A 16,836-nucleotide genomic window follows, 5' to 3' on the forward strand; every position below is an offset into this window, starting at 1 on the left:
TCAGACCGAACTCGATTCGGATCTAAATTTTTTCGGATCGGATCGGTCCGTCTATTTATTTATCGGATCTATATTATTATATAGACCTATATGCTTAATTTTTTCGGACAGGTTCGAACCGGGCTTCGGTTTAATTGACATCCATAAAAAAAACAACACAATTTTAAGCTTTAAGTCGTTAAGGATAAACGTGTCTTTTCCGGTTAGTGTTTCTGATTTTGGTTTAGGGTATATCGCAGAGATTTCTGCCAACCATGTCGTAAGAAAACCCTAAGACGAAGCATACGCACACAGAGAGATGGGGAAGAAGACGAAGAAGGCGGGAAAAGGAAAAGAAAAAACAGAGAGGAAAACTGTCAAAGCGGAGGAGAAGAAAGCTCGGAGAGAGACCAAGAAGCTCTCTCCCGAAGACGACATCGATGCCATTCTTGTAATTTCCTCTTGCTTTGTTTCCCGCATCGTCTTTCATCTCTTTAGCTGGTTTTGGTTATTCGACTCAAGTTTAGTGCCATCGATTCTGTGTTATGATGAAAATGGAATTTGATTTTTTTTCCTCTCTCCTGATCATCTAATGTTTGAAACAGTTGATTCTGAATTCGTATTTTCCAAACGTTCGAAAGAATTCGTATCTGAGTCTGACTTCAGATTTTGTGACTCTGCTTATTACCATACCTGCGCCCGAGCTTCAAAGTTTTACGCTTTGGCATCAGTGTGATGGATGGATTCCACTGTTCTTAGATTTACACTTGAATATTTTTTTCCGTATTGATCTTGTTCTATTTGTGTTCTTCAGGAACTTGTTTATAGCGAGTCAAATGGTTTGAAATTTTCCTCTCCTCTTGGTTGCTTTTTTATTTTGTATCTGTAGTGGAGTTTATAGGTTACAGAGAAACAGTGATGGAGATGAGATGATACGAGCCCATGAGGCGATTGCTCTTTCTGAATTATAAATTATTGTGTGAAAATTATAAAAGGGTATTGTATGTCGATACAGGGTACTCCATATAGCTTCCCTTTAGCACAAAGTTCCTAGGAAACACTTGTTAGGATCATTGTTTGGTTTGGTTAGAGATGGATTTGTTCTTGAAAAAGGCTAATTATCTATTAATCCATGTAATTATGTGTAATGGCTGCAAGTGATAGTCATAATATGAAGTTTTCTCTTTTCTGACATTACGCCTTTTTCCAGTTAAGCATCCAAAAAGAGGAGGCTAAGAAGAAGGAGGTCCACGTCGAGGAGAATGTTCCAGCACCATCCCCTAGGTCTAACTGCACGGTTAGGCTTGCTTATAGTTTTACTTTGTCTTTGATGATTGGAAACTGTGTTTCGGATTTGCAAATTGATACTGACTCTGGTATTATGTAGCTGACAATAAATCCCTTGAAAGAGACAGAGTTGATTCTCTATGGTGGTGAATTTTACAATGGCCATAAGGTTAGGCTTCAAAAGTGTATTTGTTCAATGATTTAGGGATATTGATTCTTCAAGTATTTTGTACATAACATTTTTCGGTATCAATGCAGACGTTTGTATATGGTGATCTCTACCGGTATGATGTGGATAAGCATGAATGGAAGTTGATTTCGAGTCCCAATAGTCCACCTCCTCGCAGTGCTCATCAAGCAGTTGCTTGGAAGAATTATCTCTACATCTTCGGTAGGAAAAAGATATTCCATTATTCCTAACTCAATACATCTTCATCCCTTTCCTGCCATATTTTTAAGTTTATCTCTTTCAATTAGGTGGTGAATTTACATCTCCAAATCAAGAGAGGTTTCATCATTACAAGGTGAGAAATTTTATTTTCTGTGCTTTGCCACACTTTTACTAGTATTTGTTTTTCCATGAATTTTATTTGGCTCCTGGCATTTTTTTTTGGTAGGATTTTTGGATGCTTGACCTCAAAACTAACCAATGGGAACAACTGAATTTGAAGGGATGTCCCAGTCCACGTTCTGGTCATCGCATGGTAAGTCTTTGGTCTATCGATAAGATTGTTAACAGCTAAATATTTATCTAACTTTTGTGACTTGTTATCTATTAAGATTTCGTGTTTGCCAAATAGTGAAATCCTACACTCTTTGCTGAAGGATGCAGATTGGTTTACTTTTTCCATCTTTTTTTTAATAGGTGGTGTAGATGGTTTTAGAAAGTCTTAGTTCATTCAGTAGTCTAGGATTGGTTCGTTAAGGCTGATCCATTGAGGTTTGAGTTTCTCTTAGCTAAGTTCTTCAGTGTTTCTAGTATATACATATGTATAGGGCCTGTTTGTACAAGGGGGAAATCACAATCTTAATGATTTTTACTACAAGCAGACCAACACATAATGAAAACAATTGGTAATTGGGGTTCCATCAATTATATATGTTTATTATACTTATGAGTTATCATATTAAGTAAGAGTTGGCAATTTATTTTTCCATATTTTTCTATTTTGAATTAATAAATTTTGTATTAACTATAGCTTTAAAAGTATAATATTTTTTGTACGCAAGAGATGAAAATCCGAAAGATATTGACCATATGGAGGATCAATCTCCTTATTTTGGTACTGATACATAGACTGGAAGCAAAGTTGGTGATAAATGGTTGAGTTGATGAATTCAGGACCTGGAGTCTGCAGACTAGAACCTTCAGCTGAGCACTGAAACACATTTTCTTTTGATGTTCAGCTGTGCAGCATTCTCTTATTCTGTTTTATTTATCTGTTTTGTAAGTTTATGCTAAATATCTGTTGCTCCAAAATGAATGATTTTGCCATACATTAAATCGCCAGGATTCTGATAAAAACCAGCAATTTCTGATTCTTACTCTCCAGCTGGCCTGCGGACCATGGAGATTCATTCCCACTTTTCTGGCAACTGACATTTGTTAATAAATTTTGGAGCTTAGTAATATTCTGTATCAGATTTTCACTTCATCCTCGCACTCGCAGTAGAACTCATTAATTTATATGACAACAAACATATGGTTCCAGTTTCTGTTAATCCATGTACTAAAGGAGAACCAGCTCACTTGCGCTGCTTGATTGTCAACATCTTCTGTGATGAACACATGATAATGTATTTTAAGATATGCTTGCTCAAGCTGACTGCAGAGTAGATTTGATTTGCATATAACTCTTGTTTCTTCTTTAGTATTGAGCTGTCTTATTCTGATACTGCTGTGCTCTTCGTTGCTTCTCCCAGGTACTGTACAAGCACAAGATTATCATTTTTGGTGGGTTTTACGACACGCTTCGTGAAGTAAGGTTGTAATAAGTCCTTGCATGCAAATAATTATTCTCTAATGTTTCTCGATTTTTTGCTTGCCAATTCTAAAAAAATAAGAATTTTAATGGTATCTTTGTTGGTAGATTTCTCCATTTTGTGATTCTTTCAGTGTCTATCTTTCTTTGTTTTTGGGCTATCTTATTTTCTGATAAGTCCGTTTGATTTAAGTTGAGCAATATTGAATTTTGAGAGTAGACAGTGTAATGCTTTCATAGCGGTCTTGTGGTGGGAGCTACATCCACAATGTTGTCACTGAACATATATTCAGCTTCAGCTTCGAGTTCTCTTTTTTGAATTTTTTTTTTGTGTGTTGAAATCATATAGAATTCGTTCTTGTTGAAAAATCAAAACATCTTCATAAGTCCTCGGTTAACATTTGTGGGTATCTATTGGTTGTTTGCAGGTATTACAATGATCTCTACGTGTTTGACCTGGATCAATACAAGGTGAGTCTGCCTTCCATTTCAGACTTTTCGTTCTGCTTTAAACTTTAAGATTTTATATTATTTTTCCCTTCATTGAAGATAGTCTGGTATTTCAATGATAGTGGCAAGAAATAAAGCCTACGCCCAGTGCGATGTGGCCAACTGCTAGGAGCGGTTTCCAGTTTTTTGTGTATCAAGATGAGGTTAGTCTGTGGAAACAGATGCTATATTATGCTCTTCCGAGTATAGAGACAGTAATCTTTTCTTGAAAAATTGCAACAGTATAAAGGACTGGAGGATATGCCTATGGTCTGAGCATGACCTTTTATTTATTGGAGTAATATTCATACTGCAGATATTCTTATATGGTGGCTATTCTAAAGAAGTTTCATCTGATAAGAACAACAGCTCTGAAAAAGGGATTGTTCATTCAGATTTATGGTCCCTTGATCCGAGGACATGGGAGTGGAACAAGGTTTGTAGATTGTGTGCACTTTTATCTTTAGCTGGCATCCCTTTAGTAGAGACTTAGTATATTATCTGATTCTGACATTCAGTGTGGTGTGATGAATTGAATTGCCGCTAAAACCATGAAGTTACATTTTGTCCAACGCGAGGAAGACCGGTCCCATATCACCTTTTGATAACTCGATCTTTTATAGCTGGAGATCTAATACCATGGTCTCCTTTTTTCTGTTATAATCTTTACTCCTTGTTTACCGCTGTTCTTTCTCTTCCCTGCAGGTGAAGAAAAGTGGGATGCCTCCTAGCTCTCGTGCAGGATTTACCATTTGTGTTCACAAAAAACGTGCTTTGCTATTTGGGGGTGTTGTAGACATGGAAATGGAAGGTTTGTAAAAAAAACTGGATTCATGATGCATACTCTGTTGCCGAGGCTGTCTGCTTGAGTTATTGACTTGCTGTAATTTCATCTGCAGGTGATGTAATGATGAGTTTATTCTTAAACGAACTCTATGGCTTCCAATTAGATAATCATCGATGGTAAGGATCCAACAATGCTATCACAAGTATTGAAGCAAGAGATTTGCCTTCCCAAGCACTCTTCGTTTTCTGGATTTACAGCTTTCAGCTTTAAGACATGAATCTGGCTATTAAAAATTGTTTCACGTTTCTAACTCTTGTATCACATGGACTGCAGGTACCCCATAGAGTTACGGAAAGAAAAATCTACAAAAGATAAGGTATGGTTATATCTACACAGATTTTTTTTAATTACTTGTAACTAAATAGATGGCTCTCATTTGTTTTGTCAGTTTTAGTTTATCTTTGTCCCGGGGAATTGTCTTTTTGGAAGCAGAAGAGTTTCAATTGAACTGTAATTCTTATTTCTGATATTTTACAGGCACGGAAGAATTCGGAGGCTAAGCATAATATCTCTAACAATGATGATGAGATGGATGCAATGGAAGAAGACGAATCAGCCGCAGATAAGACAGGCCCATCTGATGCGATATCTGATCGCATGGTAACCGATCTATCTATTGGTGAGTCTGATAGTAAAAGTAAGGTACCGCAGGAAGCGAAAGCTAGACTAGATCTGCAAGTTTCTGCCTCTCAAGAGGTTTGTTATCGCAAAATTTGTTAAGACATTCAAGATGAGTCGGGTACTTGTCCTTATGAGTCTTTGTGAATCTGATAGATACATGGAATCTCACAGGTTGTGAAACCATGCGGGCGGATAAATGCTTGCATGGTTGTCGGGAAGGATACTCTATACATATATGGTGGCATGATGGAGATAAGAGACAAAGAAATTACTCTTGATGATTTATATTCGCTTAACCTTAGCAAGCTCGATGAATGGAAGTGTATCATCCCGGTTTGTTCTATATCTTTCTCTGATTTGAATCCTTTTATGATATCATGTGGATAACGTGATTCTTTGTGTCTCCTGCAACACAGGCATCTGAACCCGAGTGGGTTGAAGCCTCAGAAGATGAAGAAGGGGATGAAGACGAGGATGAAGATGATAGTGAAGATGACGGAAACAGTGATGAATCTGACGATGAAGATGGCGACGATGATGACGAAGAAGAGGTACTGGCTTCTACCTTGTACATTTTGTGCTTACTCTTCTTTCGGGTTCATCAAATGTTTGTATTGTTTGTAATTTTAGGCTGTCAATGATGGCGACGAATCCGTGAAAGTAGGAGATGTCGTTGCTATGATAAAGGGCAAAGGAAAATCCCTCCGAAGAAAAGAGAAGCGAGCTCGGATAGATCAGATCAGAGCTAATTTAGGTCTTTCAGATTCACAGAGGACCCCGATGGTAATATCCGCTTCAACGGATTCCGAAATGATAATATTTTCATGAAAATGTTCATCTATCTCTACGTGAATCTCAACTGTTTTGTCTATATGAAGCCTGGAGAATCTTTAAGAGATTTCTATAAGCGAACAAATATGTACTGGCAAATGGCTGCATACGAGCATACCCAACACACTGGAAAGGTATGTGTTCTCTCTGATTCTCTTACACCGTTCTCCCCTTATTCTTTCGTAGATTCTTCTATCCGATCTTGCGGAATTTTTTGCATATTGTCCCTTGTGGTTTCGGGTCGGGTTGAACTTTAAGCCTTCTACCCTGTTTAGGGTAGAAAATCAGATTTGGATCTTCCTATAACACAAATGCACACTATCTTTAGCAAAGGATAACGGCTCAGTATCCCCAAGCATGTACACGGATATGATTAAGCCTCGTATCCGAAACATGTTCAACGTGCATTCCCTGGCCTGACTTTCGGAATCATATTTTGGTATGGACAGGAGCTGCGTAAGGATGGTTTTGATCTCGCAGAAGCTCGGTATCTGGAGCTTAAACCGATTCTAGACGAGGTCAATGTTCTGATTCAAATGTATATACCGATTTTTATCGATCCAAAAATCGGAATTTGATGTTTATATTGTTGGATGCATCTACAGTTGGCGATACTCGAGGCGGAGCAAAGGGCTGAAGAGGCAGAAGGACCCGAGACTAGCTCAAGAAAGAGAGGCAACGCGAAGAAGAAAAGATAAGATTCTTTCAAGCTGCTGCTTCTTTTTTTTTTTGTTGGAGTTGCATAAGAATCTTAATTTAATTTCTACACAATTTCGCAAACCGTGCAAGTCTACAACGAATCTTTACTTTGTATTGCATTGTTGTTCATTGCAAGGATCTTGATACATAGACAACCTGTGAAGGGAGAAACTCAAGTCTTGAATCTTGATCATGTCCAAAGTGGACAACTTATGGCAAGCAAAAATTACAAAATCAATTATGCAAAAGAGAGCAACTTTGGAGGAGAAAAAAAAATATTCGTACATTTTTAATAAAAAGAAAAGATTAAGCCGCAGAAAAATGATGAACTGTTCCTCAAGTTTGACCTTCCGTGCGACGCAAGCAAGGGAAAACCTAGTCTACTATGCGTACAATCGTCTAAGAGAAGTCCTTCTACGAGATTTTCGCTGCCTATCCGTGGCTGGAAAACGTCATACCATTCGTAAATAACGGCTCGGGTAAAAGTAAACAACGCGTCTAAGGGATTAAGTGGTAGTTTTGATTCGATGACATACCCGTCGGAAGTCTTCCGGACAGACGGAGAGCCTCTTCCGCAATAGGTCTCCATTGTTCTGCGCATGAGTAGTTAACCCCGAGCCCGACGCTGAGCCCTCTTAAGAGAAGTACAGTGCGAAGAACCGAGAACAGCTCCTCCGGAAATGCCTACCATGAATCACAACGTTCAGGTGGCATGGGTCGGGTTTCAAATTACTCAAACCTAAATCCGAACATCTCATGCCTCATGAGATATTTATCCGTTCTCGTATCTATGTTGATCGGATATCCGAAACCCCAGTTTAAATACGAATTGTATTTTTTTTCAAAATTTTTGAGTCGGGTTGGGTTGGGTACCCAAAATTTTCAAGTTACCAGAACTCAAACCCGAAATTTCAAGAGATTTCAGTACACCTGTATATAATATCTCTAAAACTTATTGACAAAAAATCATTTAACTGTTCGTTCGGATATCCACAGGTAATACCGGATCTCGGGCCCAATTACCCCAACCCAAACCTGATTTCTAGGTTTTTGTCATGCTACAACCCGATCTTATCCCATATAGTACTTGGCTGGGTACCCGAAATTCGGGATTTTTCTTCCTAAGCCTAGATACACCGACAGGAGGGTTCTCCCTAATGAGCAGTAACAGGTTAAATTTTCAAGTAGGGAACTTAGAAAGGCGAAAACTTGCTTACCTCGACAGCAATCTTTTTAATGGAAGATTCTTCCGAAAAGGGTTGCAGAGCTCGGACACCAGGAGGCATCTTCGTATCGAACATCGTTTGCGCTAACCTTAGAAGCTCTTGCTGTTCATTCTCGCGCTTGCAAAATGTACCTATACCTAGCTCCCTGAGTATCCACGACGGGAAAACCTAAGCAACTCGGTGATAAATTCACAAAACAAAGTGTCTATTCGAGATCAACAACAATGCTTCCTTGACATTTAGTTCGTTACTTTCACGGATAGGGTTCGTGCCTAAACATTTTATCTCAATGACCGATATATTTGCTACTAAGCATTATGGTTTCGACATAAGATCACGAAGGAATACATTAATGAAAATTTTGAATTACCGAAAGCTCTGTGATGCACGTAAAGGATCGTTATCAGCCATGGCAATGACGAGATTCGCATAACCAAGTCGTAAGTTGTCGGGCAGTTCCTTCACTTGCCCATAGTCCAGCAGGGCAACCTGCCAACGGGAAACAGAACAAGAACTCGAGCTATTAGACCAAGAAATCCCACCAAAAGAACCACTAAAGCAAACCATAGTAACTTGCCTCTGAACCTTTACAGATCAAGATATTTCCGGGATGCGGATCCGCATGAAAGAAGCCACTCTTCAGTATCATTTGACCGTATGCTCCGGATAAACTGTCAAGAATATTGCTGGGGGCGAAAGGACAACAAAAAATTCCAAAGTGGATTCGGAAAACGTTGAAAATGCAAGCGAACCAATTGACGATGCGAAAGAGCAAATGGGTTTCTAAAGCATGATAGCTATCGAGACAAGCTGCAAATATGGGCGAAAAAAATTAAATAAAATGAGGCACCATACTCTCTGAGATGATGTAGGAGCTTACTGCTTTGCTCTCTCTGCAAGCTTACCACGAGGATTTATCCCTCTCTTAGCCATTTCATCACCAAGGCTCAGGATCGGGGTTCCATTAATGTACTCCATTACCAATACCCTCCTGAAAATAACAAAATCGGAAATCTATAGCCAATGCTTATCCATTATGATCGGTACTCATTAGAAAACCGATAAATGTTACTAGAATGAGAAAATATGTGTCAACAGGTCAGAGGAACTAAAGACTAGGCTGTGAGTTAGGATAAATTCTAGAAAGATTTTACCATGGAAGCAAGTAAAAAACGTAAATACCTGGTCACCATATCTCGCAGCACCCTAGGAACCAAAACAGGGCTCTTTCTGTTGTTTTCATATAGAAAACGTCGAATCCTCTTCATTGCGTTAGCCTCTCTTGTGAAATCAAATTCATACCCAATCTTGACAGAGAAAAGAATTTCCAGTCACTTCGAGAATAAAAGCAGTTACCAAATACTTCACGAAGGACAAAGATCGATGAGTACCTGTGTCTCCATTTCCTTTGTTATCGAGTACAGGTCAAATTTGATATCTGTCTTTTGCATGTATAAGGCAAATACTTGCAAGTTTCTTATATCTGTCATCATCAATTTTTCAACACCAGGATGTTGAACCTAAACATATGGTTTTTTATGATCAGAAACCCATAGAAGACCGTGAAACTCTTGGTTGTTCCCTGATAATTCTCACCTTGACAACAACATCACTCTTGTCGCCCTTTAATCTTGCTCGGTGAACCTGAATAATGGCAATCAAGAGAAATGTTTCAGATTCATATACTCTTGTAATTTACTTATGAGAAGATTTTATGTCATGATCGATTTGGTTCTGCTTTCCATCAACGATATACGTCAAAGTCAACCACAAAGGCAAGAGCTCAAATCAGGAAAAAAAACAATGAACTATGAGTTTTTTCTATTAAACCTTGAAAAGTAAATGATTTATGTTAATTCAGTAAATCGAGTTGATTCCATATAACCTCAACATGACAAATGCCACTAGAGTTTCACGCCCAAAAGGAAACTATATACTAGGGATGTTTCATGGTAGGCTTGTCAGCAGGCTCCTAGAAAATCAAGAATCTTGATGTCATGAGACTTGAAACTGCAATTACTTAAGTGATTCTAGATTACTAAGAAGATAACATTATTGCCCATAAGCCTTTCAACATTTGAAGTTATGTAGCTTCCCCAAATGGCAAAAAGGATCATTCCCCTGAATTAGTCATATTTTAAGCTATTGTTTTAATAAAGGTTATATTTCTATACTCTCTCATCACCAATATCTTCTATTCTCCCTAAGTTGCCAAATAATTCCCTAATATTCAAGACTGAAATCAAAGATTACACTTTTCTGAAGCGAATCCCGTCATTTCATCAGTTATGGAACACACAAGCTGTGTACTTTGCCATTTTCACAATGTTCAAAAGTATTTTAGACATGTAAATTGCATACAAGATTTGCCTTGATACACAAAAGAGTTATAACCCCAAACAAACCCAGTGGAGAGACCAATGGCATGCTGCACAAATTACCTGAGCAATGGATGCAGATCCAAGAGGCTTCTCATCAAATCTTTCAAAGATTTCACCAATGCTTTTACCTAATTCCTTCTCTAGAACATCTTGAACTGCATTGAATTGTGTAGCAGGAGCTTGATCACACAATGTGACGAGCTTTCTCACCCACGCAGCTGGAGCCAGGTCCGGTTTCCCCACAATTTGTGCAATCTGTTTCCCAAAAGTTCATCACCACAAAACCACAATGGCACATCAAAAACCCATGAACACTCTTCTGAAACAGAAACCGCTCCATTCCATTTCACCATCCAACCGAGATTCAAAACCGGCAAAGAAGTGTAAAACCACAATACAGAACCCGAAAGGATTATCCTAAACTGTGACAACTCTCTCAACTCAGAAACACTATGATGAATACAAACAATAGCAGGTAGTGACTGATAACACCCACTTCCATTAACAAGTACGAAATCAGAACTTTGCCTTCCTCCTAAACCATATAAATGGCAAAATGCAAATCAAACAAGAAACTGACAAGAATTTCAAAAGTAATCAGCACAACCAAACGCATGAAACTTTACAGAAATCATATGTATGTACCTTAAGGAAGAACCCACCAAGGTCAGAGCACATAGCGTAAATTTTCTCAGCAGCAAACTCATGCTGTCGTTCCCACAATTCCTCCTGCTTCTTCGCATCCTTAACCAAACTCACCCGAAGTTGGAACACCTGAAAAATCCAAGCAAAATAGCTAAAACCCACTTCAAATTTCAACAGCAAAATCGTACAACGATTGCAGAAATCCACAAAAACACCAAAAAGTTTCCACCTTGTAGCCGGTGTAGATGTCGGCGGCGCGAACCCAGAACTGAACAGAGCGTTGCCACGGCCGAAAACCCTCTGAGAGCTTCTCCTGAATCTCTTTGAAATGGATGCCATGCATCTTAAACGGTGGAAATTTCTAACTTCTACGTCTGAAATGGAGGAGATTTCTGAGTGAATTTGGAAAATTGGAAAGGAATAATTTAGGCGTGGGCGATACAAACATAGTGAATTGGAAGAGATGATCTTATACGATATAAAAGGACAGAGAATTGTGGCTAAGAGAAGAAACCAGAGAAAGGACGAAAGGGGAGAGTTTGAAGTGGATGACGCTTTGCTTCCAAGGCTTGGAATATTAATTTATTAAAATCTTAATAAGGATATAAAAAAACTTTAAATACCATAAAAGTATTAATTTGCTAAATAAAAACAAGTTTTACCTTTAATTATTTTGGAAAAATCTCAAACAAAACATTCAATTTTTAAATTTTGATAAAAAAAAATACTAAACTTTTTATTTTATCAAATAAATATTAAATTTTTTAAGTTTGACAAAATAAATACTTAACTTTTCTGCTATTATTAAAATAAACAAAATAACTGATGTGACACAATGAGATGCAACACGTCAGATTATTTTACTTAATTTTTTTACAATCGAAAAAAAATTATATATTTTTTTAGATCACTAAAAAGTTTAATATTTTTTTGTAATCGCAGAAAAGTTTATGTATTTTGTGGATCATTTTAAAAATTCAATATTATTAGATTCATTTAAAAAATTTAATGTTTATCTGATAAAAAAAATAAAATTCGATGTTTTTTTGTCAAAAGTTTAGTGTTTTTTGGAGATTTTTTCAATTATTTTTATTGTATTGTTGTAGTAATGTATTTATAAAAAGGATGTTTTGAATATATATACACATATACATACAAATAATATATATATATGTATTATGTATATATAAGATTTTTTTTCGTTTTTTGGAATATTGACCTGGTAATGTGATGTGGGAAAATGTGTTGAAGTCGCCATAATTGGGATTGACAATCAACTTTCCAATAAATTAACGACGGAATCCAACATTTAAAGATGTTACTGAAAAATTGAAAATATTTTAAAAATTAATATATTGGTTTGAAAATTTGAAAATAGATAATGCATTTACTTCATAAATCGAAAATTTAGACATCTGTATGGATGCAATTCTGAAGAATTTGACACATTCTAAAACATATAACATAGGAATTTTTTTATGACATCTTTTCTATTGTCATACTCATGGTGAAGCATAAAACAGTTTGCCTGCGTATAGTTGCGGAAGTGGTGGTCGTAACGAAACTTTTGAACGTACAAACAGAACCTAAAACGACGTCGAATCATAACCAATCTTTCAGGTAAAAACCAGAACACGAACCAGAGAATCTAACCTCAATAAAACAAAGGGCAGGCATCCCTCAAATTTCCCAGTTTTTCCACCCGAAATCAGAAAATTCTACAGTCGATGCTCAGAGATCGATGACACGAGAGAGCTTCTGGATTCGGTTAAGAAGGAAGTCACCCTGCTTGATGGTCGCCTGGTAGAGTGCGTTCTTCGCGTCGGGACGGTTAGTCTCCAAAACACCTGCAACCTTATCGATCTTGCAGTGAAGCTTTCCCGCCGCTATGAAACGTGACAGCTCCCTGTAGAGTAAACGTTCGGAAATATGGGTCAAACTTTTTCACCTCTAGTACCCGAAAGTTGAAACCTAAGCTAGTGCTGACCAATTTGGTTAATAATTGAATAACCCAACTCATTCAAACCGAATAACAGTTAACAGATAACCGTAACTGAACCAAATCCGATATAAAAACTATGATTTCTCTAAACTGAATAAAAAGTAACCCAAAAACCGAAAATTGTGTATTTTTATCAATAAAAACAGAATCCGAACCGAAGCGAATTCGATTTAAAAACCAAACACTGATCAATCAAAGACAGATTCAACAGAAAGATCGATCCATTGGGATCCCTCCTTTCTTTTTTTTTTTAAAAAAAAGCAATTCCTTATGTCATGTATCCACGATTAATGCAGCCTTAGATGCTTCAATGGTTATACTTTTTCTGAAACCGAAATTAACCGAACCCGAGATGGCCACCCATACCGAAGACAAAAAAGAAAGGATCCGAAGGTTATATACTTACAGGTCGATGAAATCCACTGTCACACCAAATGCCCTTGCCATGGCGTCGATCGTGACGCTCTTATATGATTCCAAGAACTGTGAATACACGACAGTTCTGACTTCCCTCATATAAAACCGGAAGTGCGGGTGCAGGTACCGATCAAACTTTATCTGCTCCGCAAGCCCAGCTGAGAACAAATCAAGAAAACACAACTATGAGCATGCAAAATGGATCTATTCGCTGCTCTTTACTAAGCTACAATGTTTAAAACAGCTACCGAAACTATTTTCAGACAGACAAGTAGCAGATGGAACTATGTAAAAACTCAGTTTGACAATGTTAAAACATAGGTATTAACATAGTTTTCAGGCTACTCGTGAGTGATCTATGTTTACGGTTTTTCAGAAAAAGAAAAAGAAAAATCTTTTGAAAACATATTTGACGCAGCATTAAGAATATTTCATAAATTCAATCATAAAATATATTAAAAACGTTAAGAGTTTGTAACAAGTGACTCATTTTGTGGACTCACCAAATGCTGAGAAAAATGCCTTGTATTGACAGCCATACAGGGAGTTCAGAAACTCCGAGAGGAATGGAATCTTTCCTATCACTGTTAAGATCTCAGGAGCATCAACCACCTGCAAAATTAGTAGCAAATTACCATTCCACTCAACAGATTAACATCAGCAGATAATAATAATTTCGTAAATTTTAATGCGCTAATGAAAATGGAGTTTATCAAATTCAAATTTAGAACACTTTGGTACTGAAATATACATACCTTTTGTTTAAGAGAGACTCTGTCCAAAGATATGATGCTTGTAAGGACAGTGTAAAACACGAAGGTGTCATATGTGAAAAGTTCATAAGTGGTAAAGGTAGAGATCGAATCCAGAAACAAGCTAGCCGCCTTCTTGAAGTTTCTAGTGGACATGGAGTACAAGCCCTCATACACCTTCAATCTGTTCTTCCTTTCCCAGTCACCACCCTCTTCAAACAAGCTAGCATCAGAAAACAGGCAGGGTTAAATCAAAGATTTCCATAGTCATGCTTTTTTTAAGAAGGGCGAAAAAAAATTGCATACTTCTTTGCTTTATCGATGCTCTTCGATATAAGATCAAAGTCCATGTAGAAAAAACCAATCTGCAATGTATAGAACACTAAGTCCATCTTTTGCCCAACAGCCACAGTCTTGCCTTCCGTGACTTTGAGTTGCTCCAAAGCTTTCTCCTGAGGACACATAGGGTGAAAGTTTAATGGCTGAGAATGTGTTAGAAAAAATATAGTTCTTTATGGTGATGTACTCATTATGTACCTTGTCACTTATCCTGATGTAATACAAAGCCTTAGCAAGATGAGCTTCACGGACTTCACTTTCGCCAAGGTTTTCTTCTGCATCTGCAATCCTAAAGAAGAGAAAGAGCCACGAAAGAATAAACATCTAAACAGAATGTTTATGTAAATATTTATGGATAAGAGAGAGGTTTAACATAGCAAACCCAAAGCCTAAAGGTTTTATATGACAATCAATTTAAGCAAGTTCATCAATAAAAAGCTTGTGCATAAGAATAATTAGTCAACAACGTGGGAGATACATAGAGCATGACATATTGTACACAGGAATACGAGAGTTGAGGATTTGATACTCAGATTAAAGCAAACACCTAACGGAGTAAGACAATTCAATGGATTTGATTTCGAGAAATAAGGACATTTGAAATGCAGCATCATCATACTATTAATCCAACTCAGGATGCAGTATTACCATATGAAATGATGATAAGCTTCAAACATAACCACATCAAATTTTGAAGAAGCATCCTATTGCTCTTGATTGAAAACATAATCAGATCAGAATTTTGAAGAAAACTTAAGGGGAGTACCTAGAAGAACTCAAAAACTTAAGTTAGAGGAGAGCCCAAGACAGCTAGGTTAGTTCTATGGAAACTAAGAGAACATGCTATAATCAACAAACTCCTGAATAAGAAATCCAGAAGCTTAACCCCATCACTCAAAACAGTTGCATCCAGTTGTACACAAATAAATGATTCTCGATTCTCAAAAAGGAAGAGAAGATATCCCAAAAATGCTGTAATCAGCCTCCTAATTCACATGTTAGTCAATTCTGAAACGCCGAATTCAGGATCCAATTCATCATGCTATGGGCATTTCCCAAACATCAGTTCTAAACTGACATAAATGGATGCAAGCATCCGAATTTAAGAGGCAAAACCAATTATAATATACAACTGCAAGTCCTGCAATTTGCACTACCAGTGAAAATCCAGCTTCTAATATTCGAAATCTATCATTTTGGACCAACCAAGCCAGCTGAATGAAGACTCGAATCTTTCAATGCAAAACCCAGGAAAAAAACTAGCTCGAATTCGGGGGGAAAAGACCTACTTCTCATCGAACTTCTTAAGCTCCTCCTCGTTCTTCGCCCGCATAGAATCCAATAAGCTCTGATCCAAATCCAGCACGGAAGAAGCCGCTAGGGTTTGGTATAACGGAGCCATATCTACAAAACAAAAAAAAAACCCCACAAATAACATCAGAAACAGCGGAAACCGACAGAATCTCGAGGATCTCATACAATGTTAAACTCATGTTTCATCGAAGGGAGGAACCGATTCACTTAACCGTCGGCTTTGATCGAAGATAAGACCTCGTCCTTGAGCCGGACCTTCTCGATGTCCTGCACATCGGGGTGAGTAAGAAGGAATAGCGTGTGAGCAAGAACGAGGTGAGGCTGCTGAGTTCCTTCTCCACCACCATCCATGGCTGCAACTCGCTGAGTCAGGCGACCGTCTGAGAGAGAATGAAAGGAGAGAAGTTTGCTTGAGGGAGGAGGAAGAGACCAGAGCTTCCGCTACGCTGATCTTTTAACATATACGGTTTTGGACCTCAACCCAAACCGAACCGAACAACCACAACCGGTTTGGTTGGATTGAACCAAACCAATTTGACCTGCTCTCGAAAATTTCCATATAAACTCATTAACTATATTAAAATCTGCAAATTTTTTAAATTCTGCATCCCAATCGTGAATTTTTTTTTCAGATAAAATATGAAAATTTTAAAATGTTGCCACTTTTTCCATATTCTCGGTAACACCACCGAGAAAAACAGACCACAGAAATTGGTATAAAAAATAATGGTATGATTTGTTGTTGTTGTTTTTTTGGTTTTATTTATTTTATAGAGAATTTAACGTACCAAAATTCAACAAAATAAATTATTTAAAGCTCTAACAAAAGCTTAATCAAATTCAACAAACAAAGAAAAAGAAATAAAGGATTCATGGGATCGGAGATCAAAGTTTGAAACTTTATTATTATAATATATATATACATATGTATATGTGTGTATATATTGATTGGATGGACATAGAAACTGGAACGTACAAACAGACAAAAACTTAGCAAAACCATAAGGTGTTCCACTTTGATCTAC

The 16,836-nt window shown here is 37.4% G+C and overlaps 3 protein-coding genes across 4 annotated transcripts; 1 reads left to right on the forward strand and 2 right to left on the reverse strand.

Moving 5' to 3' along the window:
* The first annotated feature begins 201 nt into the window (after positions 1 to 201).
* Positions 202 to 6,892, forward strand: LOC104825004 (kelch domain-containing protein 4). The gene is made up of 20 exons (XM_010557229.2): positions 202 to 430; positions 1,190 to 1,276; positions 1,367 to 1,435; positions 1,525 to 1,657; positions 1,744 to 1,790; positions 1,884 to 1,970; positions 3,190 to 3,251; positions 3,677 to 3,719; positions 3,821 to 3,901; positions 4,054 to 4,173; positions 4,443 to 4,548; positions 4,637 to 4,700; positions 4,858 to 4,900; positions 5,062 to 5,280; positions 5,377 to 5,538; positions 5,622 to 5,756; positions 5,836 to 5,988; positions 6,084 to 6,170; positions 6,486 to 6,554; positions 6,642 to 6,892. Exons 1-20 carry the CDS (start codon positions 299 to 301, stop codon positions 6,732 to 6,734), a joined length of 1,992 nt encoding a protein of 663 aa, XP_010555531.1. The 5' UTR covers positions 202 to 298; the 3' UTR covers positions 6,735 to 6,892.
* A 6-nt stretch (positions 6,893 to 6,898) lies between these two features.
* Positions 6,899 to 11,535, reverse strand: LOC104825002 (uncharacterized protein slr0889-like). 2 transcript variants are annotated; one of them, XM_010557227.2, is made up of 12 exons: positions 11,217 to 11,535; positions 10,988 to 11,116; positions 10,403 to 10,597; positions 9,558 to 9,605; positions 9,353 to 9,481; positions 9,144 to 9,268; positions 8,867 to 8,952; positions 8,539 to 8,771; positions 8,332 to 8,450; positions 7,953 to 8,106; positions 7,272 to 7,419; positions 6,899 to 7,177 (listed from the first exon to the last, which is right to left on the reverse strand). In XM_010557227.2, the coding sequence occupies exons 1-12, from the start codon at positions 11,328 to 11,330 to the stop codon at positions 7,119 to 7,121; spliced, it is 1,539 nt and encodes a 512-aa protein (XP_010555529.1). In that variant the 5' UTR covers positions 11,331 to 11,535; the 3' UTR covers positions 6,899 to 7,118. The 2 variants fall into 2 exon arrangements, with proteins under 2 accessions (XP_010555529.1, XP_010555530.1); XM_010557228.2 differs by having other exon boundaries at positions 7,021 to 7,177; positions 8,539 to 8,647; positions 8,842 to 8,952.
* A 960-nt stretch (positions 11,536 to 12,495) lies between these two features.
* On the reverse strand, positions 12,496 to 16,242 carry LOC104825005 (26S proteasome non-ATPase regulatory subunit 6 homolog). Its single transcript, XM_010557230.2, has 8 exons — positions 16,024 to 16,242; positions 15,787 to 15,901; positions 14,696 to 14,786; positions 14,465 to 14,610; positions 14,162 to 14,381; positions 13,910 to 14,018; positions 13,396 to 13,564; positions 12,496 to 12,893 (listed from the first exon to the last, which is right to left on the reverse strand). The coding sequence occupies exons 1-8, from the start codon at positions 16,160 to 16,162 to the stop codon at positions 12,719 to 12,721; spliced, it is 1,164 nt and encodes a 387-aa protein (XP_010555532.1). The 5' UTR covers positions 16,163 to 16,242; the 3' UTR covers positions 12,496 to 12,718.
* Positions 16,243 to 16,836: the final 594 nt, after the last annotated feature.

This window comes from Tarenaya hassleriana, unplaced genomic scaffold (assembly GCF_000463585.1).
Source record: "Tarenaya hassleriana unplaced genomic scaffold, ASM46358v1 Cleome42, whole genome shotgun sequence".
Classification (NCBI taxonomy): Eukaryota; Viridiplantae; Streptophyta; class Magnoliopsida; order Brassicales; family Cleomaceae; genus Tarenaya; species Tarenaya hassleriana.

What these genes read in the sequence shown, in the direction of transcription:
- LOC104825004 (XM_010557229.2), top strand. Translation starts at nt 299, where the DNA reads ATGGGGAAGAAGACGAAGAAGGCGGGAAAAGGAAAAGAAAAAACAGAG. An exon ending in TTTTTGTGTATCAAGATGAG is followed by an intron (nt 3,902 to 4,053) that starts GTTAGTCTGTGG and finishes TTCATACTGCAG; the next exon opens with ATATTCTTATATGGTGGCTA. An exon ending in CAATTAGATAATCATCGATG is followed by an intron (nt 4,701 to 4,857) that starts GTAAGGATCCAA and finishes CATGGACTGCAG; the next exon opens with GTACCCCATAGAGTTACGGA.
- LOC104825002 (XM_010557227.2), bottom strand. Translation starts at nt 11,330, where the DNA reads ATGCATGGCATCCATTTCAAAGAGATTCAGGAGAAGCTCTCAGAGGGT. An exon ending in CTGCGAGATATGGTGACCAG is followed by an intron (nt 8,953 to 9,143) that starts GTATTTACGTTT and finishes TGTTATTTTCAG; the next exon opens with GAGGGTATTGGTAATGGAGT. An exon ending in GAGAGGGATAAATCCTCGTG is followed by an intron (nt 8,772 to 8,866) that starts GTAAGCTTGCAG and finishes CCATATTTGCAG; the next exon opens with CTTGTCTCGATAGCTATCAT.
- LOC104825005 (XM_010557230.2), bottom strand. Translation starts at nt 16,162, where the DNA reads ATGGATGGTGGTGGAGAAGGAACTCAGCAGCCTCACCTCGTTCTTGCT. An exon ending in CTTAAGAAGTTCGATGAGAA is followed by an intron (nt 14,787 to 15,786) that starts GTAGGTCTTTTC and finishes TCTCTTCTTTAG; the next exon opens with GATTGCAGATGCAGAAGAAA. An exon ending in GGCATTTTTCTCAGCATTTG is followed by an intron (nt 13,565 to 13,909) that starts GTGAGTCCACAA and finishes ATTTGTTCTCAG; the next exon opens with CTGGGCTTGCGGAGCAGATA.